Source organism: Lepisosteus oculatus, chromosome 12 (assembly GCF_040954835.1).
Source record: "Lepisosteus oculatus isolate fLepOcu1 chromosome 12, fLepOcu1.hap2, whole genome shotgun sequence".
Taxonomy (NCBI): Eukaryota; Metazoa; Chordata; class Actinopteri; order Semionotiformes; family Lepisosteidae; genus Lepisosteus; species Lepisosteus oculatus.
The window spans coordinates 6,161,424-6,183,087 of NC_090707.1; the positions used below are offsets into that span (position 1 = coordinate 6,161,424).

Sequence of the window (21,664 nt, forward strand, 5' to 3'; positions counted from 1 at the left end):
ACACTGCCCAAGTGCCAACAAACCTTAAAAAAACTGATGCAACTTTTTTAAATTTTAGTCGTGGTTTAAGTTATCATTAAACAATCTCCATTTGCAAAAGATTTTTCTTGGCATTGTATTTAGAATAAAATAATTTAATGTTTACTTTTGTTTTAAGGATACCTCTTTGAAGAAGGCTCCACAGCCGAAACGTTGTGTTTCCTTTCTTTTCCTTTCAGCATGGAATAAACCCGCTACCTGTTAATTCTTTAAGTATCCCTCCCTTCTTTTTTAGGAAGTTTGAAGTTACATAAACTTTGAGGATGTATCCCCCGATAAAACAATATACCTACTTTATCTATCCATCCATCCATCTTCTAACCAGTTTATACAATACAGGGTTGCGAGGGACCCAGAGCTTAACCCATCGACCAAAAATGCAAGACAGGACACACAATATTGGAAAACTGTTCACACTCAACACTGAATGCTAAACTGAAGTCACCCTTAAAACACAGGCGTCAAGAGAGACAGCCCTTTGCGTCGGGTCCTTGACTTTCATTCAGGCAATTTTTCAGTCGCCTTAGTTTGTAATCGGGTCCTTTTGCTGGTCGCACGTGTGTCTGAGAGAAGGTTTGCCAACATGGCTGACTTACAGATGAAACTTCTGAGGAAGAAAATCCAGAAAAGGAATGAAAAGAATAAGAAGCGAAACTTACTCAAAAAACAGAGGAAGGAAGAAGAGGATGATGGTAATGCGCGCTTTATTGTACTTGTATTATCTGATCTGGAATTTGAAATAAGTTTCTTCTTATTCTGGCGTCGGAAGTATGTGAGAGTCCCATGCTGGAGTGTATTGGTTTTTTTAAAAAATCTGTGCTAGTAAGGCTGGCGTTATTTACTAGAAAAGGGTGAGGGCTTATTTAATAATGTCTAAGAAACTTTATTTTCCCCGGCGTACAAAAATCATAACTGCCAATTAAAGCTATGTGTAATTTTCTCATTCCGGCATCGGTGGACTGAGCACATTTGCTCGAGGGCCAGTTACATTTCTGACCCGAACGCTTATTCAGCTGTTTTCGTGCATTTAAAACGGTCGATTTTTTTTTTTGGTCTTTTCACCCTGGCGATACTCTAGATTGCGGCGGTAAACTTGCAGCACCGTGTCCGGACGCAGAAGACGAAAGGGAATCGGGACAAGAGAGGGACACCGTGAAACCCGCCAAGAAGCTGAAGAAAACACAGCGCGTCTCTGCTGACGAGGACGCTGTAGCCCAGGGTCCCAGAAAGAAAAAAAGGAAAATAAAATTAACTAATAATTCTGATGGAACAGGTATTTTCCCATAATACCGTCGCAAGTGGAAACCTATTGATAAATGATGTATATTGCATGGTAACACATTTTTAGATCCAGTATATATTTTTATTTCCATTTTGTACTTTGTAAATATATCTTAAGTTCCTTCTGCTGTAATGGATTGATTTTCTAATGTCACAGAAATGCCAAACGTTTAAATGTTTGAGACGGTACAGCTTTTTGACACTTTGTTTTAGTGAACTTGCTTCCCCCTGTGAATGAGGGGAATCTTCAGGGATACCAGACTGCACAAGCCCGAGTGAAATGTAGCTGGGACACTGTGGTAGCACCCATTCTAATCTGTAAACAGTGCTGTGGAATCTTTCATGTCTGGTCTGTAGGATGTTACCTCCTACAATACACTGTCCTGATCACTGTGCGTTAGCAATGGTTTGGAAATTGTGTGAATGAAGGAAAGAGCCTCAGCTGGGTCTTCCAACACGATTTACAGTGGAGGTCTCCCATATCAGGGCTGCCCAGGACCAGCCTGGCTTAGTTTCTTAAGACTGGCTAGAAGCTGGTGAATCTTGTTGTGTAAATTACCTCCTAGAAACTAAGAAGGCTAAACAAGAGGAGGAGCAAGAGGAAACAGAAGGAGAGGCCAGTGGGGAGGTCGTGACCTCTGTGGACGGTTTGGAGGAGCCAGAGCAGTCTGATGAGGAAGAGCAAGCTGCAATTGCAGAGTCTGAGGAAGATGATGAGGAGGGCGATGGGCCACAGCTACCATTAGGGCTAACAGGTAAAGAAGGCTTTGCAAATGCAGGAATGCTTCCCACAAATAATCAACATCCTGTTGTAGGTTAGAATGTTATCTTTCATTTTGCTTAGTGGACTATGTTTCAAGAGTGCACCTGGCACCAAAGTAATCTATAGAGTGAGATTCTCCATTGTCTCCAGTGTAACATGTGTTTATTCATCATTTTTAAATACTAACCAGGTGCTTTTGAGGACACTTCTTTTGCCTCTCTGTCCGGTGCGGTCAGTGAACATACACTGAAGGGAGTTAAAGAGATGGGCTTCGAGCACATGACGGAAATACAGCACAAAAGCATAAGACCACTGCTGGAAGGCCGGTGAGTTCCCAAGATGCTCATGCCTTGGTTTATTTTATACTTCAGTACACCTCATGTGCTCACCTTTCAAAGTGAAAGAAGGTCCCTTCCAAACGTTCCTCATTTGTCTGCATTAAGGGACGCTGAAAGCCTCAATGATGTCTTTTATATTTTGTGCAGAGATGTTTTGGCAGCAGCTCGGACTGGCAGTGGAAAAACATTGGCCTTTCTTATACCTGCCATTGAGCTGATCTACAAGCTGAAGTTCATGCCCAGAAATGGTAAGACAGCCCTCGAGACGAAGATCATTGTTCTGCTTGTTTGTGTTTCACCCGAGTCCAAAGCTCCCAGAGCCGGAAGTGATAGAATGTTTTAACTGTTTTATGATTTTAACGGTGTATGTTTCCCTACATAACTGTATTTTCTGGCAAACAGATTTCTCACTTAAAAAGATAAACCTGCTCCTATCATAGGTAGGTGAATCAATATATCAAGTATATATCTGTCTTTCCAAGCAGTTCAATGTGAATTTTTATTACATAAAGCAGGGTCCATTCTTATAGGATCAGGTCTTATTAGGTTATTTAAGTAAAGTGTCTCTTTTTTTAATTGACTTGCCATTTTGTTGTTATACTTACCTGATTGTGAAATAACCAGTTTTGAGCTTTTCATAACTCAAAACCTGAACCCCCAATGCAGGAGAATGAGAAGTGTAGGCAGACTCCCCTGTCCCTCAAACCTTTGGCCACTCACCTTTTAACTCATCCCAGGCACCACGATCCTGTACCAGAGGTGTCCCTCACTGAGAGCACAGCCAAACTGCAAGTGCCCTGGAGGACACAGAGGTCACTCAGTTTACCTGGCAGACTATAAGTCTGAAAGCTTGTGCCATTATTGTTGATGCAATCCAAATCACCAACACTGCACAATTAACATGCTTTTTGCTTTGTTTAGGCACTGGAGTAGTCATTCTGTCACCTACCCGGGAGTTAGCAATGCAGACATATGGTGTGCTTAAGGAATTAATGACGCATCACGTACACACGTATGGCTTAATAATGGGAGGCAGCAACAGATCAGCTGAAGCACAGAAGCTTGCTAATGGAATCAACATCATCGTTGCCACACCTGGCAGACTGCTGGATCACTTACAGGTACGCTAACGTAAATGGCTTGTGCAGTTCATTTAGTGCAAACTGGTAAATCATAAACATTGAATGCAATTCTGAGCAAATAAAAGTGTAGAATTTTTGGTGCCATTTTAAATGTTAGATTTATTAACATCCTTCCATAGATGCGCTCAAAAAAAGTTGTTGAATTGTTTGAATTGAAATTTTCACTTAACTTGTAATTAAAGCTCTCTTACAAATTAAACTTAACATTTAGAAAGCAATAATGCATTTAGACTGTTCTGTAGGAAACGCTCAGTTTAAAGTTTAATTAATATTTCTCTCGCTGCAGAAGAAAAAGTAATGTGAAACTATTAACATAAAGCATCAGATGCCCTAAGCAGGATGCATTTTGTTTGGATTTGTCTCTTAAGACAAAATGTGTCTTCTCTAGAATACCCCAGGCTTCATGTACAAGAACCTGCAGTGCCTGATAATTGATGAAGCTGACCGTATTCTTGAAGTTGGATTTGAAGAAGAACTGAAGCAAATCATTAAACTTTTGCCAAGTAAGTACAAAAGCTGGAAAATGTAATTTTTACAGTGGAATTTATTTACACATTATTGGCTCACATTTTGAGATACATTATTTCCTGTGAAACCTTGCAGTGTCTATCAAACAGTAGTGGTAGCCTCCACTGTTCATTGTTTGCAATGACGTAAGACATTTTTCTAAGATGGAAGCAATTCATAAAAGGAGGTCAGTGGTTCAGTTTTTCCTTTTCTCTAATGTGCTTTATAGCGAACCCTATAAAAAAGTGGTTGCAGAGCATTTAAAAGTCTTTTGAGTTCCAAGGTGCTGTATATTAAGAAATCATAAGTGGAGAAACCTTGCTGCCTTGTAATCTTCAGCCTCGAACAATGGTCTGTTCTGTGGTAGTTACTAATCTATAACTTCTGCCAGTCTTACTAGAGATGCTTGTTTATTTTCATTTTCTTGTGTTCTGTTTTCAACCTGTAATGGATATTTGCAAACAGCTCTGCTGCACCTGTAAACTGATTCTCATTGTGTGCAGCAATATAGGAGTTACTTGTTTTCTTTTTCAGAACGAAGGCAGACCATGCTTTTCTCTGCTACACAAACCCGCCGAGTGGAAGACCTGGCCAGGATTTCCCTTAAAAAAGAGCCCTTGTATGTTGGAGTTGATGACAACAAAGAAACAGCCACTGTGGAAGGCCTGGAGCAGGTAATGATTCCGTAAAAGATCTGGTGACGTTTATCTTTGAATTGCAATAAATTCACCAGTTGTCGAAAGATTGCAGCAACAGAGACATTTTTCTGTTTGTTCTTTAAACATCCCTGTATTTGTTACATTTGTCAGGGAAACCAGTTTTCACACTCCCAAAAGGATGTTTGATGATCCATGTTACCCCTCTGGACTCGGACACATACTGGCAATTCTGTACAGTAAAGCCCTGCTTCGCTGGCTCAGTCCGAGGAAAGGGGTGTCCAGTATTGCTGGCTGTTTGTTCAATGCCCAATGAGATATTTGGAGCCCAAAAAACACTCTCGTGTATGGGAAAATGTCAAAACTAACCCACATTTTTTTGAAACGTTAAGACGTTTTTGAAACTCGTTCATTATATCCTTGACGACTCTCCGAGTCTCTGTACCGTGCTACAACTGCGTTTCACTTTGTAAAGGCTGTCAGCATTTGCACACAGGCGCCGAAGCCAGCACGTGTAATGCTTGTATGCTTGGGTATTTTCTGGAAGTGAACATCAAAAGTGACCAGTCTCATCGGCATTGTACAGTTGTGATAGTGAAGCATTCATCTTGGATTAATTCATTCAATATCTTACGGAACGGTTCTCTTCAATGTGTGCACTCAAAGCTTCACCATGTGTTCTTTCATTCACTATATTGTGACGCTGCATTTGAAATTCAGTTTCATGTGTTTTGCCAGTGTATTGGCAGCAGATTGCCGTAGAACACTACAGGGGTTTCTTTTGCAGACAAAACCCCTTTACCAGAGTTTGTCCACTAAATCCAAAGTGTGTTAAACCGAGGGTTTAACTAATTAGAAACATCGGAAATGCTCTGTCATTATTTATTCAAACCAATAAGCACCAAAACTTATGTAACCATTTTAAAAGTATTCGCCACAAGTAAAACGTCTTAAGGAATATCAAAATAGCTGAAGTGCTACACATTCCTCTTTGTATTTTTTCAGGGCTATGTGGTGTGTCCTTCTGAAAAACGATTCCTGCTGCTCTTTACTTTCTTGAAGAAGAACCGTAAGAAGAAGCTGATGGTGTTTTTCTCCTCCTGCATGTCTGTAAAATTCCATTATGAGCTGCTGAACTACATTGACCTGCCTGTCATGGCAATTCATGTGAGTGAATGAATTAGCGTACAAGTCAGGATTTAAAGGCATCTGTTATTATTATTATCAAGACCGCATTCCATTCCCAGCAAATGATTAATATGCTTTTTTTAATGTTCAGTAAATACGTTGCATTTTGTTAGAATTCAGTTTAATTTTCACCCATATGATTGTTGTCTTGGTGGTTATTTAAATCATGTGCTCCTGCTTTGCACCCACACTGGTTCATTTCTCAGTCCTGCAGCATTACAAATTATTTATCCTGCTTAATTAAGCAGGCAAGATACGCTGAAATATCCAGACACCCCTAATTCTCTTGATGGGTATGTTTTTAAAGATTTCAGTAGGGTAGAATGTGGAAAAGTCATTAGTCTTTTAAGTATTAATAATTATTAATAATTGCTGTTGCAGTGAATTACTAAAATTAGTAAAATAATTAGCCAGAACTGTTTTAATGAGTTTGACCTAGAAGTTGAAAGTTGCAGTTTTTCTGCAGCTGGGTGATTTTAAAACTGTAGCATTTGCATTAGTTTGCCTTTGTTCTCCCCCAGAGTGTTTAATATCTTCTGTACCCCGCACACGGCTCCTTCTCGCAGTGTAGGCATTTTTCTAAAATGGAAACTCTTCTTTCTGTTCTGTCAGGGGAAGCAAAAGCAGACGAAACGCACGACCACATTTTTCCAGTTCTGCAACGCGGACTCGGGAATCCTGCTGTGCACAGATGTGGCTGCCAGGGGCCTGGATGTGCCGGAGGTGGACTGGATCGTGCAGTATGACCCGCCTGATGACCCCAAGGTAGCTGCTGCCCAGAATCACTGCTGTTTCGTTCTTATTTCAAGTAAAACGGCACACCAAGCAGGATGAGCCAAACAGTCTTCTCTCTTTCGCAGACTATGTTCCAACATGCTAAGCTTTAGCTTATACTACCTTGTTACTCATTTTATACTGATATTTGGTGGTTGCTGCTAGTGTAATATTTGCTTGCACTTACATAGTGCTTTTCTGGACACTCCACTCAGAGCGCTTTGCAGGTAATGGGGATCCCCTCCACCACCACTGTGCAGCCCCACCTGGATGATGTGACGGCAGCCATAGTGTGCCAGAATGCTCACCACACATCAGCTTTCAGTGAGGAGGAGAACAGTGATGAAGCCAGTTCATAGATGGGGTTTATTAGGAGGCCATGATTGGTAAGGGCCAATGGGAACTTTGGCCAGGAGACCGGGCTTACAACCCTACTCTTTTCGAGAAACACCCTGGGATGTTAATGAACACAGAGAGTCAGGACCTCGGTTTTACGTCTCATCTGAAGGACTGTGTCCTTTTACAGTATAGTGTCCCCGTCACTATACTGGGGCATTAGGGCCCACACAGACCGCAGGGTGAGCGCCCCCTGCTGGCCCCTCTTACGCCTCTTCCAGCAGCAACCTTAAGTCTCCCATCCAGGTGCAGACCAGGCTCACACCTGCAGAGCTTCAGTGGGCTGCCAGTTCTGAGCTGCAAGGGACGATCATGTCCACTTGCTCTTAACATGGATTTTGAAGTGCAAAGGGCAAAGCTGAGAGTATGAACTGAACTGTGTCAACACCAGCACACTGATCTTGTGGTTCATGGTTTTGTGCTCGTCAGGAGTACATCCATCGCGTAGGGAGAACTGCAAGAGGGATTGATGGGAGAGGACATGCCCTGTTGATCCTCAGGCCTGAAGAGCTGGGATTTCTGCGTTTCCTCAAACAAGCTAAAGTAAGGGGAACCATTTGTCTGCTCTCCTTTATGTTTTTATCATCTTTTTTCTCAACTAAATGAAAATATTTTCTCTTCTGCAGGTGCCACTGAGTGAATTTGAATTCTCCTGGAGCAAAATTTCTGACATCCAGTCACAGGTGTGCTTTCCATCCAGTCTTCTGCACTTTGAGTTTTTTGCTCTGAAAGAAATTGCTCTAAGACATAAGGGGTTAATTTCATTTGCTCTCTTGCTAACTTTACCTCGGAGGCAGAGGGCAGGCAGTGGAAAATGAGATGTGGAAATGGCTCAGGAATCCGTTCGTGAGGATCTTGGCAGATAGTTTCCTCAGCCACACAGAGGTCCTTTTCACAGCGGAAAATAACCTGCTTTCTGATCTCTAGTGCCCTTTGAAGTTGTTCACAAAATGATGAGGTCTATATCACAAATGTGTGGGTGGATAGAAGTTTGATGTTTTAACAATGTAGCATGTCAGTGATTTTGGATGAGTATCATGACAAGCAGCATACAGACCTTAAATTGGATTTGAAGGCTGAACAAATCCCGAGCTGAAAGGAGCTCTTGCCAAATAGATATACTAAACATCAGAAACTCCTGTGTATATGCTCTTTGTAGTATAAAGTATATCCGAAGTCTGTATACTTTGGCTGTTGCCATAAATTGATTATTTGTGATTAATATTATCTACTAGAGTGATTTTGTTCCATATACTTAATATCACATCATTAGTGAGAGGGTTGACCTGGCACAGGTGATGAGGTGACTTAACCTATTCAATGTCAAGCTTGGTAAAAATCAGGAAAGGAATAGAAAGGCAGAAATGCGCCCCAGTTATGAAAAGAAAGGTGCCTTAGAGCTGCTGGTACATGGGAGGCTGGACTGAGGCCACACGCTGCATGGTGCTGTCTGGGGAGTTCACATTGAGCAGTTTCAGCCAAGTACGGTCCCACCAGTGTCCGGCCATGACCTGGGACACCACCATGGGTCTGGCCTCTTTGCCAAGGTTAGTGGAGAGGCCCAGGTGTCAAGTGCTGTGGAGAATAGAGTATTTGTAGGGATTGATGGCAACCCGACAGCATGGAGCTACCCTGGCTGAAATGCCTTCTTCTCATGATACTCTCATGCTGCTCCTGCAGCAGCAGCGGTCTTGCGAGAGGAGAATGTGACTGTCGTGCCATGGATGCCCTAGTCTCCAGCCTTCAGGCCCGCTGGTCACTTGTAGGACAAGCTGCAGTGATGTGTGGCATGCAGGGCTCAGAGACCGGTGAACAGGCCATGCTTGTCCTGGCTCTGCGAGAGGAGTAGGACAAAATCTCACCACTGAAACATCTGCAACCCATGTCACCGATGTACGTCTTGTATTGTTTCCGACGGTGAGCGCACTCGGCTAGAAGGGAACTCGTAAAAGTTAATTCCATGCGAGAAGTGGAAGGAAAACATTTTGACTGAGCTGTCTTCAGGCGTGCCGTGTGATTAAACTCACCTAGTCTTTGACTTCCACTGCAGATCCCCTGCTGATAGTGAGCTTACATATGTCAGTGAATCCTGCTAAGAAAAGGTTGTTTTCCTGATAGTAACATTTCTTGTAGGTTTCATTTTTTTGTATGCTTCGTTTAAAGCTGCAATGCTTCATTGAACAGATCTCTTGTGGTGAGGAAAAATTGCATACTGACAGCACAGAGATAGCTTATGGGCATAAACTGGTTTCACAGTGATTTTTTTTTTCCGAAACAATATTCTGAGAAATCCTGTTTTTGTCTTGCAGCTTGAGAAACTGATTGAGAAAAACTACTATCTGCACAAATCAGCCCAGGAAGCTTATAAAGCTTATGTCCGTGCGTATGACTCCCACTCCCTGAAACAGATCTACAGCGTCAACACTCTGGACCTGCAGAAAGTGGCTCTTTCCTTTGGATTCAAAGTGCCGCCCTACGTGGATCTCAGTATCCTTTCCCTTCAGACATTAGCAATTGCTCCCTCCCACTGCTGCTGTACCCCAGCTCATGCTAGGCCAACAAAAAGACCTGCATTCCAGGAACCTGTTGTACCAGGTGTAGTGCTGTTCTTAAACAAGAGAAACACAGTAGAACTATAATACAAAAGTGCCTGTAGCAATAGAAATTGAGTTGTTGCGGTTCTAAATTTGTATTTAGTGAGTGAATTCAGTAAAGAAACATCATATGGTAAATAGGACATTTTGAGAGGCATAGTTGGATTGTCCTTATACGGGAAAATTAATATTTAAGGGAAGCATTATTGATGACACTTAATGACTACAAAAAATTGCTAAGTTGTTCATGTGGAAGAAACGGTAAACAATCTCAAGATTTGAGTGGGAGAGTGATATATAACTGGTTACTTTATATACAGAACAAAAATCTTTTAAATCCCATCCAGTCTTAAACTGGACACATATGCTTTTGCTACAGTCTGTTCTCAGTTATTTTATTAATTTATTGATTTGCAGTAAGAGATTTATTGAATCTTATTTATGACATAAAAAGTACCCCTATAAATGATCAGTATTTTTAAAGTAATGGCTTCACAGCAGAAAGTTTTTTCTGTTTTGTGAGTTGTACTTTTTGAAGTATCTTTTTCCAACATGCATGAATATCTGTTAAATCAATATAAATATAAAATAGACAAAAGTCTAGTACAATTCATACAATAACGCATCTGTCCTTGATTTAAAGAATAATTGCTGGTTTGACAGCTGAATAGAAAAAAGACATTAAGTGCACCTTTGCTTAAAATTCTCACTGCTACTGAATAAATTGTACAAAATAATTTAACTTGACAATTATTAATGCACACAGAAGAACAATTAAAAACAAGGGGTGGCCATTTTGCCCATCTAGATCATTTGGTATTTAGTAGTTAATTGATCTGAGGTTCTCATTGAGCCATTTCTTGAAATAAAGTTTGCATGCAACTTCATAGGATTGAGGGGAAAAATATATATTCAGGTAAGTGGGAAAAGTCTGAAAAAACACTTTTTTAGATTAGCTGATGAATAACAGGTATTTTATATCCAGCAGTACCTCTTTAATTTGGAAAATATACCATTATAATAAAGATACTGAGTCAAACCCAGTATAATTAATACTAATTGCCGTATCTACAACATTAGCATCCCAAAATGAAATGCAAAAGGGACTGAATTTGAATCCTCTCTGCTTTGCACTAAGACAATGGCAATTTTATTTACTGCTGCAGAGTTTTTGCTGTTATTTTTTTTTACATTTAAAAAAGCTTAAAGGTCCTCTTTGAGGGGGAAAAAAAACATACATGGTAGTTCTGACTCTGCATCTCTGTCCCCCTGTCAGGTTGCTATGCCAGCATGTTCTTCCCTGCTAACAGGAACTTAAGGCCCTGTGTTGCTGAGGGGGCTCAACTAATGCCATTAGACATTGGTTTATCAGTCATCTTTTCTGCAAGTTTTAAAACCGATCTGTTTGCTTATGGGGTGGCCTTAACTATTGCTGCGAGTAGTGGTAGTAGTACACGCATGCATTGAAGTGGAGCAAACCAGAGTGCATAATGAGATTACTAATGGGTCTCTCCTTTTGTTTAAACACTCTGTGTTGGTTCTTGTCCTTGACCACGACTGTTTATCAGACGTCAACAGCAGCAGAGGGGTCAAGATGCAGAAGCGAGGCGGCGGCGGGGGGTTCGGGTATCAGAAGTCGAAGAACGTCTACAAATCGAAGATCTTCAAACACGTCAGCAAAGCCGGAGCCGACAAGAGGCAGTTTTCCCGCTGAGGGCTTTGTTCCTTCTACTAAGGGCGTTTTAAAGAAGTTAAAAAACCTGCATTGGGGACAGATGCTGCTTGTCGTCTTTTAAACGTTTGCACGCGCGTCTGCTCTGCTTACGAACTCCTCCCTCCCCTTTCTGAAAATTGTCAGCATTCCCTGTTTTCTTCCCGATGTGTTAATTGGATGTGCCATTGATGCCTATTCATGTGATCCTTTAAATAATACCCGATTTAGCTGTTTCACTCTTGGAGAAAATGATTTTGAGAAAGAATGAAAAATAGATGACCGAGTCCTGTTATTCATACATTAGTCAGACTGTGTACCTTATTTTGAAGTTGTAGGAAAGTTTCAGCCTCAAGAACTTCAACTTCCGAAGTCTTTCTGATTCTCAAGTTTAATTTGCATTTTATATATGACCTGCTTTTATATCCTGTAATTTGACAAACTTTCACTTTTTTTTTTAAGTCAATATGGGTGACTGAAAGCACTGACAATATATCAAACTTATTTAAACATGGAAATCTGTGACTCCAAAACTTTTCTGATTGTTTTCATACTGTGATCATAGTATTTTAGAGTGCTGTTACAGTTTAAGGTATAACAAGCTGATTTTCTGTCCATATTACAAAACCCTTATGGAGGAGAAGTGAAAAGGCCTCCTATCCTCTTGTGCTGTAGTTATTTAGCATTTATCTTATTTTTCAGGCAGTGGTGTATTTATCCTAATCTTTCAAGGATATTATAAATACTGTCTGTATTAACGCAGGAGTGGTATTAGCAGTCTGCCTGCAACTGTGTAGCAGTCTCGCAGCGATTGTGTCCTGGATTCAACAGTTTCATACTGGGGTACTGTCTGTGGAGTTTGCATGTTGTCCATTTGGGTTGTCTCTAGGTGCTCACTGTTCTCTCCCACAGTCCAAAGACGTGCCATTCTGGAGGATTGGCATCTGTACATTGTCTCCTGTTTACGTGTGTGACCCCAGGGCTTAGTGTCTGTCCATGACCCTATATTGGACTAAGTGGGTCTTGAACAACTGATGGATGGATAAAAAAGCAACTCTAGGCAGAAACTATACGTGTGATTAGGTTTCTAGAGTCAGATGAATTACTGAATGCTGAGCAGACGCCATCAGATCCCCTCTTCATTGTCAGGGAAAAAAAGGTGATGGATTCTAATGCCAATTTTTTTTTTCTATGTTGTACCTTTAAGATGAACGAGTCAGGGTAAAAGCTTGATTAGTGCCTATTACAAACGACAAAGGAAAGAAACGTTTCCACCAAGTGTTATTTGCGTGATAACGGATTACCGCAGTAAATGTTTTTTTAAAGCATTTAGATGGGGGGAAAACTATTTAAACCGATCCAATTGAAAGCTCAATACTCTCGCCGCTGCTGCTGTGGTTTAAGACGTCTAGGTCAGTGCATTCATGACTGGCAGTTTCATCTTGCTCTTTGGGCGAAGAGGGAAATGGGAGGGTTCGAAAAGGAGAATCAGGTCAAAGAGAACTTGTAATTTTGTATTAGTGCATTCGCACTTCTGAAAGAAGCATTGTGTGCTGAGATTATATCAGATGTTTGCAACGCAAAAGTGATTTGATATACTAAGACTATATAGTCTAAAAATACATTTTCCTTCAAGTTGATAGTTGCCTTTTGTGAAGCTAGATAACTCCCTGAAGCGCCACGCAATACGCATTGCTTATCAGCATTAAAACACGTTCGTGGGTAGTTTTCCTAATAATTTAAGTGTAAATCGAAGTTCCCTTTATTGCTTTTACTCCTGACGTTGCCCGTGTTGGTTCTAACCCAACTCCAGACTAGAGCAGGCGCGGTGCTGGACATCAGGACTAAAACCCAATAACTGCAAGACGCTTTCATTGAATCATCGATGGGATTTTCGGAAAGAACGGTAAAATTGCATTAAATGTTTGTTATAAACATGCACGGCCGTTATTCATGCTAGCGGAGGTGAGATTGTTACCAAAGTAATCGACGCGGACTGAACACCGGAATGACTCGGAAATCTAACTGCGTGTTTGCATTAAAATTCACCGTTTAATTAAAAGGGATCGTGAAAACTCGTTTTATTAATATTAGTTAAAGATGTAACAAGTGGAAACCGCTTGAGGTGTTGAGGTGCATCGGTACTTGCTCTTTTGCCCTAACCTGGTGCAGTTTAAGAAATTCTCTTTAGTTTAATATTACCGCTTGATTTCTGCTGGTTCCACGGAGACTTCAAACACCTGGCGAGTCTTTCCTGGTACGGTTTGAAAAAAAGCGCGCAGAGTTCCGTCAGGAGAATAATAGATTATTTTAATGTTTTACTAATTCGGCAGCGGGGCTGGTGTGTCTGACTACAGGCTCGGTGATACGAGCTCAATGATCAGAGCAGCGCTGCTTCGCTCGATGTGTCAGAGTGAAAGGTCTCTCATAGGTGGTCACGAAACTTGCGTAAAAGCTCTTTTCATATTGCAAACTGTTGGCTACTTCGCCCGGATTTCCATCAGGGGAGGATGTTGTCCGCTCTCCTCTCGGCAAAGATGCATCCTATCTCATAAAAAAGACTTTGAAACGCGGGAAGAAGAGCGTGTCTGTGCAAGGTGTCGTGCAGCCGCTGATCCGGAGAATCAGAAGCTCACTGCTGAAAGGAGATGAAAATGCTCAGTAACAATCCAGCTCTTACTTCTTAGGATTTATTCAAGGACCAACAAAGCATTCTGCGAACAAATAATTTACAAATGTTTTTGAGCTCAGGCGCTACAATAATGTTGAGCCCTGTAATGTCTGTGATGAAGTTACTAACGATAAGGTAAGTGGTGCTGGACGATTCCTAGAGGCGGTCACGCATGTGTACGGGACTGCACATAGACATCCATGATGGACAGTAACTTTAATCTGACAGCGTGGGAGAACGGGAGCACGGGTGCAAACCTCGTTAAAAGATATCCCTTCACCATCTTCAGCATCCTCATTGTGACTTTGTTAGTCATCTTGATCATTGCTACTTTTCTGTGGAACCTGTTGGTGCTGGTTACAATCCTGAGAGTGAAGACTTTCCACAGGGTGCCTCACAACCTGGTGGCTTCGATGGCGGTGTCGGACGTCATGGTGGCGGCCCTGGTGATGCCCCTCAGCCTCGTCAACGAGCTCTCGGGCAGGAGATGGCGGCTGGGCCGGCTTCTGTGCGACGTGTGGGTTTCCTTCGACGTGCTCTGCTGCACGGCCAGCATCTGGAACGTGACCGCAATCGCCCTGGACAGGTACTGGTCCATCACCAGGCACCTGGAGTACACCCTGAAGACGAGGAAAAAAATCTCCAACGTCATGATAGCCCTGACGTGGCTCCTGTCAGCGGTGATTTCTCTGTCCCCCCTCTTTGGGTGGGGAGAGACGTACACGGCCGACGACGAAAGCTGTCAGGTGAGCCAGGAGCCTTCCTATGCGATCTTCTCCACTTGCGGGGCGTTCTACCTGCCCCTCTCGGTGGTGCTCTTCGTGTACTGGAAGATTTACAAAGCGGCGAAATTCAGGATTGGGAGCCGCAAGAGGAACGCCGTCATGCCTTTGTCTGGTGTGGTTCAGGTAAGACTATACCAGGTTTGTGTGTCCTGTCCTTACACATCCCTGCGGTTAACGTTACGTGTTGGAAAGAAGCACAAGAACGAATGTCATCCCAAGCATGTTAATTCAGTCTTGTTTAGCGTGGGGCACAAAAAGAATTCTCTCATTAGTAGGCAAGTGTAAACATTATCCATCTATCTTTTCTCCTAACCGGTTCGTTCAGTTCAGGGTTGCTGTGGAGCCTTTTCTGGCAAGTAGCCAGGCAGAGAACCCCCTAGATGGGACACCAGTCCATCCCAGGGCACACAGACACAAACACACACACACTCTCACACCAGAAGCTGTTTAAATTACCAGCCTGGTTTTGGACTGTGGGAGGAAGCCAGAGCACCCAGAGGGGACCCACTCAAACAAGGAGAGAACACCACAGCTCTGGATTTGAACCCTAGCGTGCCACCCAATGGCAAACATTAAATGACAGTAAATACAGATTCAATTTTTGTGTAAAAAAGGAAAAGGCAAACACTTTCCATCTAGTCGGATGCTAAACATGTACTGTTCTCTTCACAGAATCAGTTATCTAAGGCAGACCCACTCAGTAAATAATGGATATCAATTTGCCATTAGAACAGAACTCCTGTAGGCTGATTGACTCAGCACGTGATGGTCTTTATAGACATGGGTGTCGGGCTGTTATATCACTCTTTTTTAAAATGTGTTGACCATTATAAACAGTTGATCTATCTAATGTTTTTTTTCTGTTACAGCCATAGTGATGCAAAGTAAAGACCCCGGTTTAGATGGGTGTGACAAATTCAGTCTGTCTGACGTAAAGCGCATAGTTTTTTTTTACCAGAATACCTTAAATATGCAGAGCTCAATTGAGTTAATTATAATGATAGCCCACTATACAGTATAAAGCACCTCAAAGCAGGCAAAAGTCTAGTATACTGTATCTATACAAGAACATGTACAGTATCATAATGATAATGCTGAAGTTGTTCCTGTATGGCCAAGTCAAGGTCATTACTGCTTGTGTGTTGCATAAACTAGTCGAGACTCTAATCTGATTGTAATGCTCATGCATACGAGTATGCAGATACGGGGTAAACTCTGTTGGATTAACTACAGTAAGGTGTGTGATGGGCGACAAACAAAGGAAAACTCGTTGCTCATTTGTGGTTTTCAGTTCTCACAGAGTGGTTCTATTATTTAATGATCTTCTAGAGGCTGAAGAAAACCTAAGTGGTTGTCAGTGGCAGTGTGGGAGTGATCCAGCAAAATCCCACATCCTGGAGTTTCGGCATGGGTCTCAGACTGTGTAAAAAATGCTGGGCTGGGTAGACTTAACATTTCCCAACCCTAACATAGTGTTAACCTGGTATCCTTGAACACATTACTGCAGCTTTAGATAAAAGCACTCTTTGAATTTGACCCTCTCCCCTCCATCCTATTTCCTCCTCCTCTGTTTTTATTCCCCAAAAATAGAAGTAAATCATTTGCCCTTTACATTTCACGCTTGATATCATTCAGCCATGCGTTCAGCTACCAGAGGGCTTTCCATTTTAAGCTCTCATCAAAGTGAAGTATTTCTGCCTTCCATGACTTTGTGCTTCATATTGGGCACACTCCTGTGAGTGCTTGTCATTAAATTGTCTTGCTTCTCACAGCCTCTTTCAATGACATGTTTAAGGGTGATCAGGCATGTCTGGAGAACCATAACAGACCTTCATACCCACAGAGCAGAGTCCCCATAGCAACAAGTCAATGTAATGGGTATAAAGCATTTTACACTTTAATTCTAATTATGGGTACTGCATCCACAAAGGTCATTATATTCATATTTAATTATACAATGGTACAGCATTTTGTGTATTTTAACAATATCATCTAGTATCTGAACAGTATCTGTTCTTTTATTTATTTACTTTCTAAAAATGCCTCTTTCAAACCTACACAACTACTGTAAAAAGCGGCACACAGAGAAAGCTAAAAAAAAGAATATAAGGTTGAGAAATGAGAAAAGGCTACTGTATCTGTCCCATCTAGGCCATTTGTTAGTAAATAGCTAATTAATCTGAGGAAGCCATTTCTTAAAAGAAGCCAGGGTAGCTTATAAGAGATTCCTTTGTGTAAAAAAGCACTTCCCCCTAGCTTCAGTTGTTGTCCTCTGGGTCATGTTTTGCCGTTCACTCTGAAGTACTCCACTGGGCTGACTGTGACGAGGCCTTTGAGGATACTGAATGCTTGAATCAGCACTCATAGTTTTCTCTGTTCAAGGTTGAAAAGAGACAGTTCTTTTTGAGGATGCACCTGACTGCTCATCTCTGTTCTGTGCAGACTCCAGAGCAGGAATATTTTTGTACTGGGGTGACCACACTTCCGCACAATAGTCTAAGTGAGCTCTCAGTTTTACATCATAGAATTTTAACATAACATCACTCCAGTTCATTTGTCTGCTTATATCTCAACATTCCTCTTTCCTTTTCTGCTGCTTCACCTCTCGCCTGGAAAACTCCAAACATATTACATTGTAAACTCTGAAGCCTGTGCTACACCAGAATTATGAAACTTTTCTCAAACACAAATACCCACGCTTAAAAAGGAACTGTTTACTTTCTGTCATTATTCTGAATGCACTGACACATTTTTTATGCTTTTTGATGGCTACATTTGAATGCAAAATTTAAGAAAAATATGTATAGATTGGACCAGCACATATTAATTTCCATCCTCATTTGTAAAATGATAATAACCTTAAGTATCTTTCAGTCTAAACTGACACATTGGCGGTTTTAATGGGTATCAATACCTTTTTGCACAATAGTTTTTTTTTGGTCCATTGTTGTTCTCCAGTAGAGCTCTTTTGAAATGGAAATGCTCAGTGATCACAGCATGCTGGAGGTGAGATTATATCCTTTCAGCTGTGCTGGTTAAGATGATAGCATGCTGCTGATGCCAGTTGTGCTCTGGTTCTCTGGAAACTAAGCAGAGGTCTTAAGAACTTCATGCTGCGAAATCCAGTCTTCCTGTTGCTCCTTCATCCATGTGCACTGCCAACCAGGAAAACATCTTCTCTGCCACCAAGTAGCCTTTCTGTTTTTGTGCCAATTAAAGTGACCACTGTAGGCGCAAACAGTGTTTGAACGCCAATCCTATCTTTAAACGGTTCCCCGTGGACACAACAAAGCTACGGGAAAAACAGACGTGTCCAATTTCCTTTAACTTTACTTAGAAGGTGCACACTTCTTAAAGAAATCCAATGCATTTGCTTCACATTTGGCCAAGGGGAAAATGTTTTAAAAAGCATCGATGTTTCTCACTATCAATACATGAGACTTTTTAGCAAACGAATTACAGTTAAAACACTGTACTGAAAGCAGCTTGTCAACAAATGTTTTTAAAAATGGACTGCCATGTACATAATTTAATTACATGAATCTACTTCATTATTAGTGTTCTTAAGAGTATAATTTGTAATAATGTGATACATACAGTACAAGGGTTAAGGCCTATTTATGCTGAAGAGCCTACAGGCTTTGAATGGATTGCATAATATCGAGAGTACTGTACGTGGCGTGGAAATGAGGCAGAACTCTGTAGAACAGTTTGTTTTCTGTAGATAAAACATACTTGCTGACAGATGGGGGTGAGGAGTGTTCACCTCAGTAAACAAAATCGAAGACAACTGCAATGTGAAAAGTCCTTAAAAAGAACTGCTGGAGGCTGGGTTAATGTTAGTCACAATGCCAAACACAGGCGGGATTTTTAATTCGGTCCTGCAATCCCCAAAATACCGCTTCCCTAACAGTCTCTCCCTCCCTCTTCCTGGCGGCAAGGTGAAGGAGGCCTCTCGTGAGCCCCAGATGGTGTTCACGGCGCGTCACGCCGCCATCACCTTCCAGCCAGACGGCGAGAGCTGGCGGGAGCAGAAGGAGAGGAAGGCCGCCCTGATGGTGGGGATCCTGATCGGGGTCTTCGTGCTCTGCTGGATCCCCTTCTTCATCACCGAGCTCGTCGGCCCACTGTGCTCCTGCAGCGTGCCGCCCACCTGGAAAAGCATCTTCCTGTGGCTCGGCTACTCCAACTCCTTCTTCAACCCCCTCATCTACACCGCCTTCAACAAGAACTATAACAACGCCTTCAGGAACCTGTTCTCCAAGCAGAGGTGAAGCCCAGCTGCAGCTGGGCGGCACCCAGTCCACAAAGGCCCACAGCACGAGGTAGATACTCAAAGCACAGGCAACAGCAGAGGTAGATGATATCAGTCTTTCTCCACGGCTCTATTACACCTGGTTTCCATGAACCGTCTGGATGTTGGGGTGGACAGCCCTGTGTCCAGTAGAATGGCTCACAGCGAGGCTGGAAGAACAGTGTATGAGTCCAGGGAACATGATGAATGTGATCAGGATCTTTCAGAAGAATTGAATTCTAGATTGAAGTAGAAGAGTGGCTTTTTTTATTTCACACAAATCAAACTAAACCTGTACAGTTCTTTGCTAGAGAACTGACAAGTCAACATAAGATACAAGGTTCAAATCGGTTCATTTTGATCTCAGAGTCCATAGTTACAGTATACAATGAATGGCTGTGTAGAATACAAACATTAAAAATACATTTAGTTTTGTTACAAAGTCGAAAGCAATTGGTTATATAAACATGATCACTTGTAACAGGTTAAGCCTATTCCTACTAACCAGTTATTGGAACATTTCCTTTGTACTGAAGATTTTTCTTTGCATGAATTCTTGAGAAAAGTTATCTCAGTGTGTTAATCACACAATCTGTAAATTGTTAACGATAATCCATGGCTCGGCTTGTCAGATAAATCATCATCCTTACCAAAGGAATATTTCAAGGCGTGTCCATGCCCCATTATGTCAGTCTGCACGGTCTTCACAAATACTGATTTGCGACAGCACTGAAGGATTAAATGCCATGCTTTTAGAAATTAAATTAACAAAATGGAAGCTGGAATTTATTTGGAGAAAATTATGCTGACAGTTAACAATAACATTTTCCTTGGCTGTTTTTCCACTAAAACAAAAGCTATATTTGACAACCTAACTGTACTCTTATAGCAACATGAATGTTCCACAACACAGTGTAAATGAACATATAAACAAAGCATTTATCTTGCCAAAACTAATTAGGAGGAACTGGGAAGTCTGCCTTTTAAATGCCTGAATCTTTATATAGATTGCAATGTGGAGGCTGCAACATGCTTGAAAAACCCAATGCAAGGAAAAGAACACTGTCCTACAATGACTAACATTATCCCACTTTTTGTATTTTCATTGTATTTTCACCCCTTTTCGCAGATGTTGTGTAAAAATAGAAAGCGACACTTATTGTGCACTGGAAAAATGATTTATGTGCATTTTATGCTTACCTGATTCAGACAGACAATTGTACAAATTACATCATAATAAACTTGCATATTTTGTCTTTGGTGTTTACTGTAAATACTGTATGTATTTTATGTTCAGGTGGGGAGCTGCGTCAGCATGCGTAGGCTGCAAAGGAACAAGTAATAGGTTTATTCCTGCTGAAAAAAAGAAGAAAGAAAACAAGAAGGCGGCGGCTCCACAGCCGAAATGTTGTTTTCTTTCTTATTTTTTTCGGCATGAAAGAAACCTATTACTTGTTCCTTATATTTTATGTTGCTACTGAAGTATATTTTGTAAAGGACTCCAAACACGTGAAAAATTGTTACATATTGCCCTTGTTTCTCACAGAGGCAGTTTCTATACATATACATGTATTAACAAATACACACGTTACAACCTGAAGGATCAGTATCATTATCCTATCTGGTAAATGGTAAGAGTCAATAACTCATTCATTACCAGACTGGCTGAAGTAAAAGATGAATTTTTCAAGACCACTTCTCAAGATTCTTTTCTTACTGCCATGGTCTTTGCTATAACTAATGACATTTGAGAAAAGATTCAACATAATATTAAGTATATTAATAAAGCTGAACTGGCTAGACAGAGAAAGCTGATATACCTCTAATTGCACTGAAGGGCTTGGTGAACATGAAATGAGTATTCTGACAGCAGCCGAGGTTACAGGGAGCCAGCTTTAACACGACCAAATGATTAGTTACTTTGGAACTGAAAGACACCACAAGCTTGAGGCGGGGGTGGACTTCTGATGGTTTTTTATCAAGGACAACAGAACTGTCTGGTGCTTGCACACTTCCATACTGGGCTAGTAAATTGCTTTTAAACTGGCATCCAAAAACACTTTGTCCCTGCACCCCTTGTATTTAAAAAAAAATCAGGGCAGAGTTAAAACATTGTAAAATGGGCAGAAAGACTTGTTTGATACATTTTAGACACTCTATTTCAAGAACATCCCACGATGCCTAGGAGCAGTAGAGATGCAGTTGCTCATAGTTGCTCTGCAATTTTCCATAAGACCAGGAAAGCACATATACAAGAAGAAGGTGGCAGAAGCTGCAGTAAGACTTTTGGTAGTGTGTGTAACTTAATACATTTAATAACACTAGCTAATTAATGGGAACAAAACTTGCATGAGTTTATGATGAACTGTAATCACTGTAGTTATTATTGAAGCATATTGTTTTCCTGATTGGTTTGATAGGGATCAGTAGTTAATACTATTCACCCAGTTTAACCAGATACTAAAACCGGAGAGGAAAAAGAGCACCACACTATGTTGATTTGTGCTTACTTTTGGCAACCCTGG

At 41.3% G+C, this 21,664-nt stretch overlaps 2 protein-coding genes across 2 annotated transcripts; both read left to right on the forward strand.

Moving 5' to 3' along the window:
* Nucleotides 1-573: 573 nt before the first annotated feature.
* Nucleotides 574-11,628, forward strand: ddx18 (DEAD (Asp-Glu-Ala-Asp) box polypeptide 18). The gene is made up of 14 exons (XM_015358640.2): nucleotides 574-731; nucleotides 1,118-1,312; nucleotides 1,887-2,075; nucleotides 2,274-2,409; nucleotides 2,569-2,669; nucleotides 3,343-3,542; nucleotides 3,952-4,066; nucleotides 4,605-4,744; nucleotides 5,732-5,893; nucleotides 6,527-6,679; nucleotides 7,514-7,627; nucleotides 7,711-7,767; nucleotides 9,394-9,571; nucleotides 11,247-11,628. Exons 1-14 carry the CDS (start codon nucleotides 623-625, stop codon nucleotides 11,390-11,392), a joined length of 1,995 nt encoding a protein of 664 aa, XP_015214126.1. The 5' UTR covers nucleotides 574-622; the 3' UTR covers nucleotides 11,393-11,628.
* A 385-nt stretch (nucleotides 11,629-12,013) lies between these two features.
* Nucleotides 12,014-20,411, forward strand: LOC102693902 (5-hydroxytryptamine receptor 5A-like). Its single transcript, XM_006636360.3, has 2 exons — nucleotides 12,014-14,968; nucleotides 18,787-20,411. The coding sequence occupies exons 1-2, from the start codon at nucleotides 14,261-14,263 to the stop codon at nucleotides 19,117-19,119; spliced, it is 1,041 nt and encodes a 346-aa protein (XP_006636423.2). The 5' UTR covers nucleotides 12,014-14,260; the 3' UTR covers nucleotides 19,120-20,411.
* The last annotated feature ends 1,253 nt before the right edge of the window (nucleotides 20,412-21,664 follow it).

Excerpts from the sequence above, each read along its gene's own strand:
- LOC102693902 (XM_006636360.3), top strand. The coding sequence starts at position 14,261 with ATGATGGACAGTAACTTTAATCTGACAGCGTGGGAGAACGGGAGCACG. Across the intron at positions 14,969-18,786 it reads CTTTGTCTGGTGTGGTTCAG|GTGAAGGAGGCCTCTCGTGA; the intron begins GTAAGACTATAC and ends CCTGGCGGCAAG.
- ddx18 (XM_015358640.2), top strand. The coding sequence starts at position 623 with ATGGCTGACTTACAGATGAAACTTCTGAGGAAGAAAATCCAGAAAAGG. Across the intron at positions 732-1,117 it reads GAAGGAAGAAGAGGATGATG|ATTGCGGCGGTAAACTTGCA; the intron begins GTAATGCGCGCT and ends GCGATACTCTAG. Across the intron at positions 7,768-9,393 it reads TTTCTGACATCCAGTCACAG|CTTGAGAAACTGATTGAGAA; the intron begins GTGTGCTTTCCA and ends TTTGTCTTGCAG.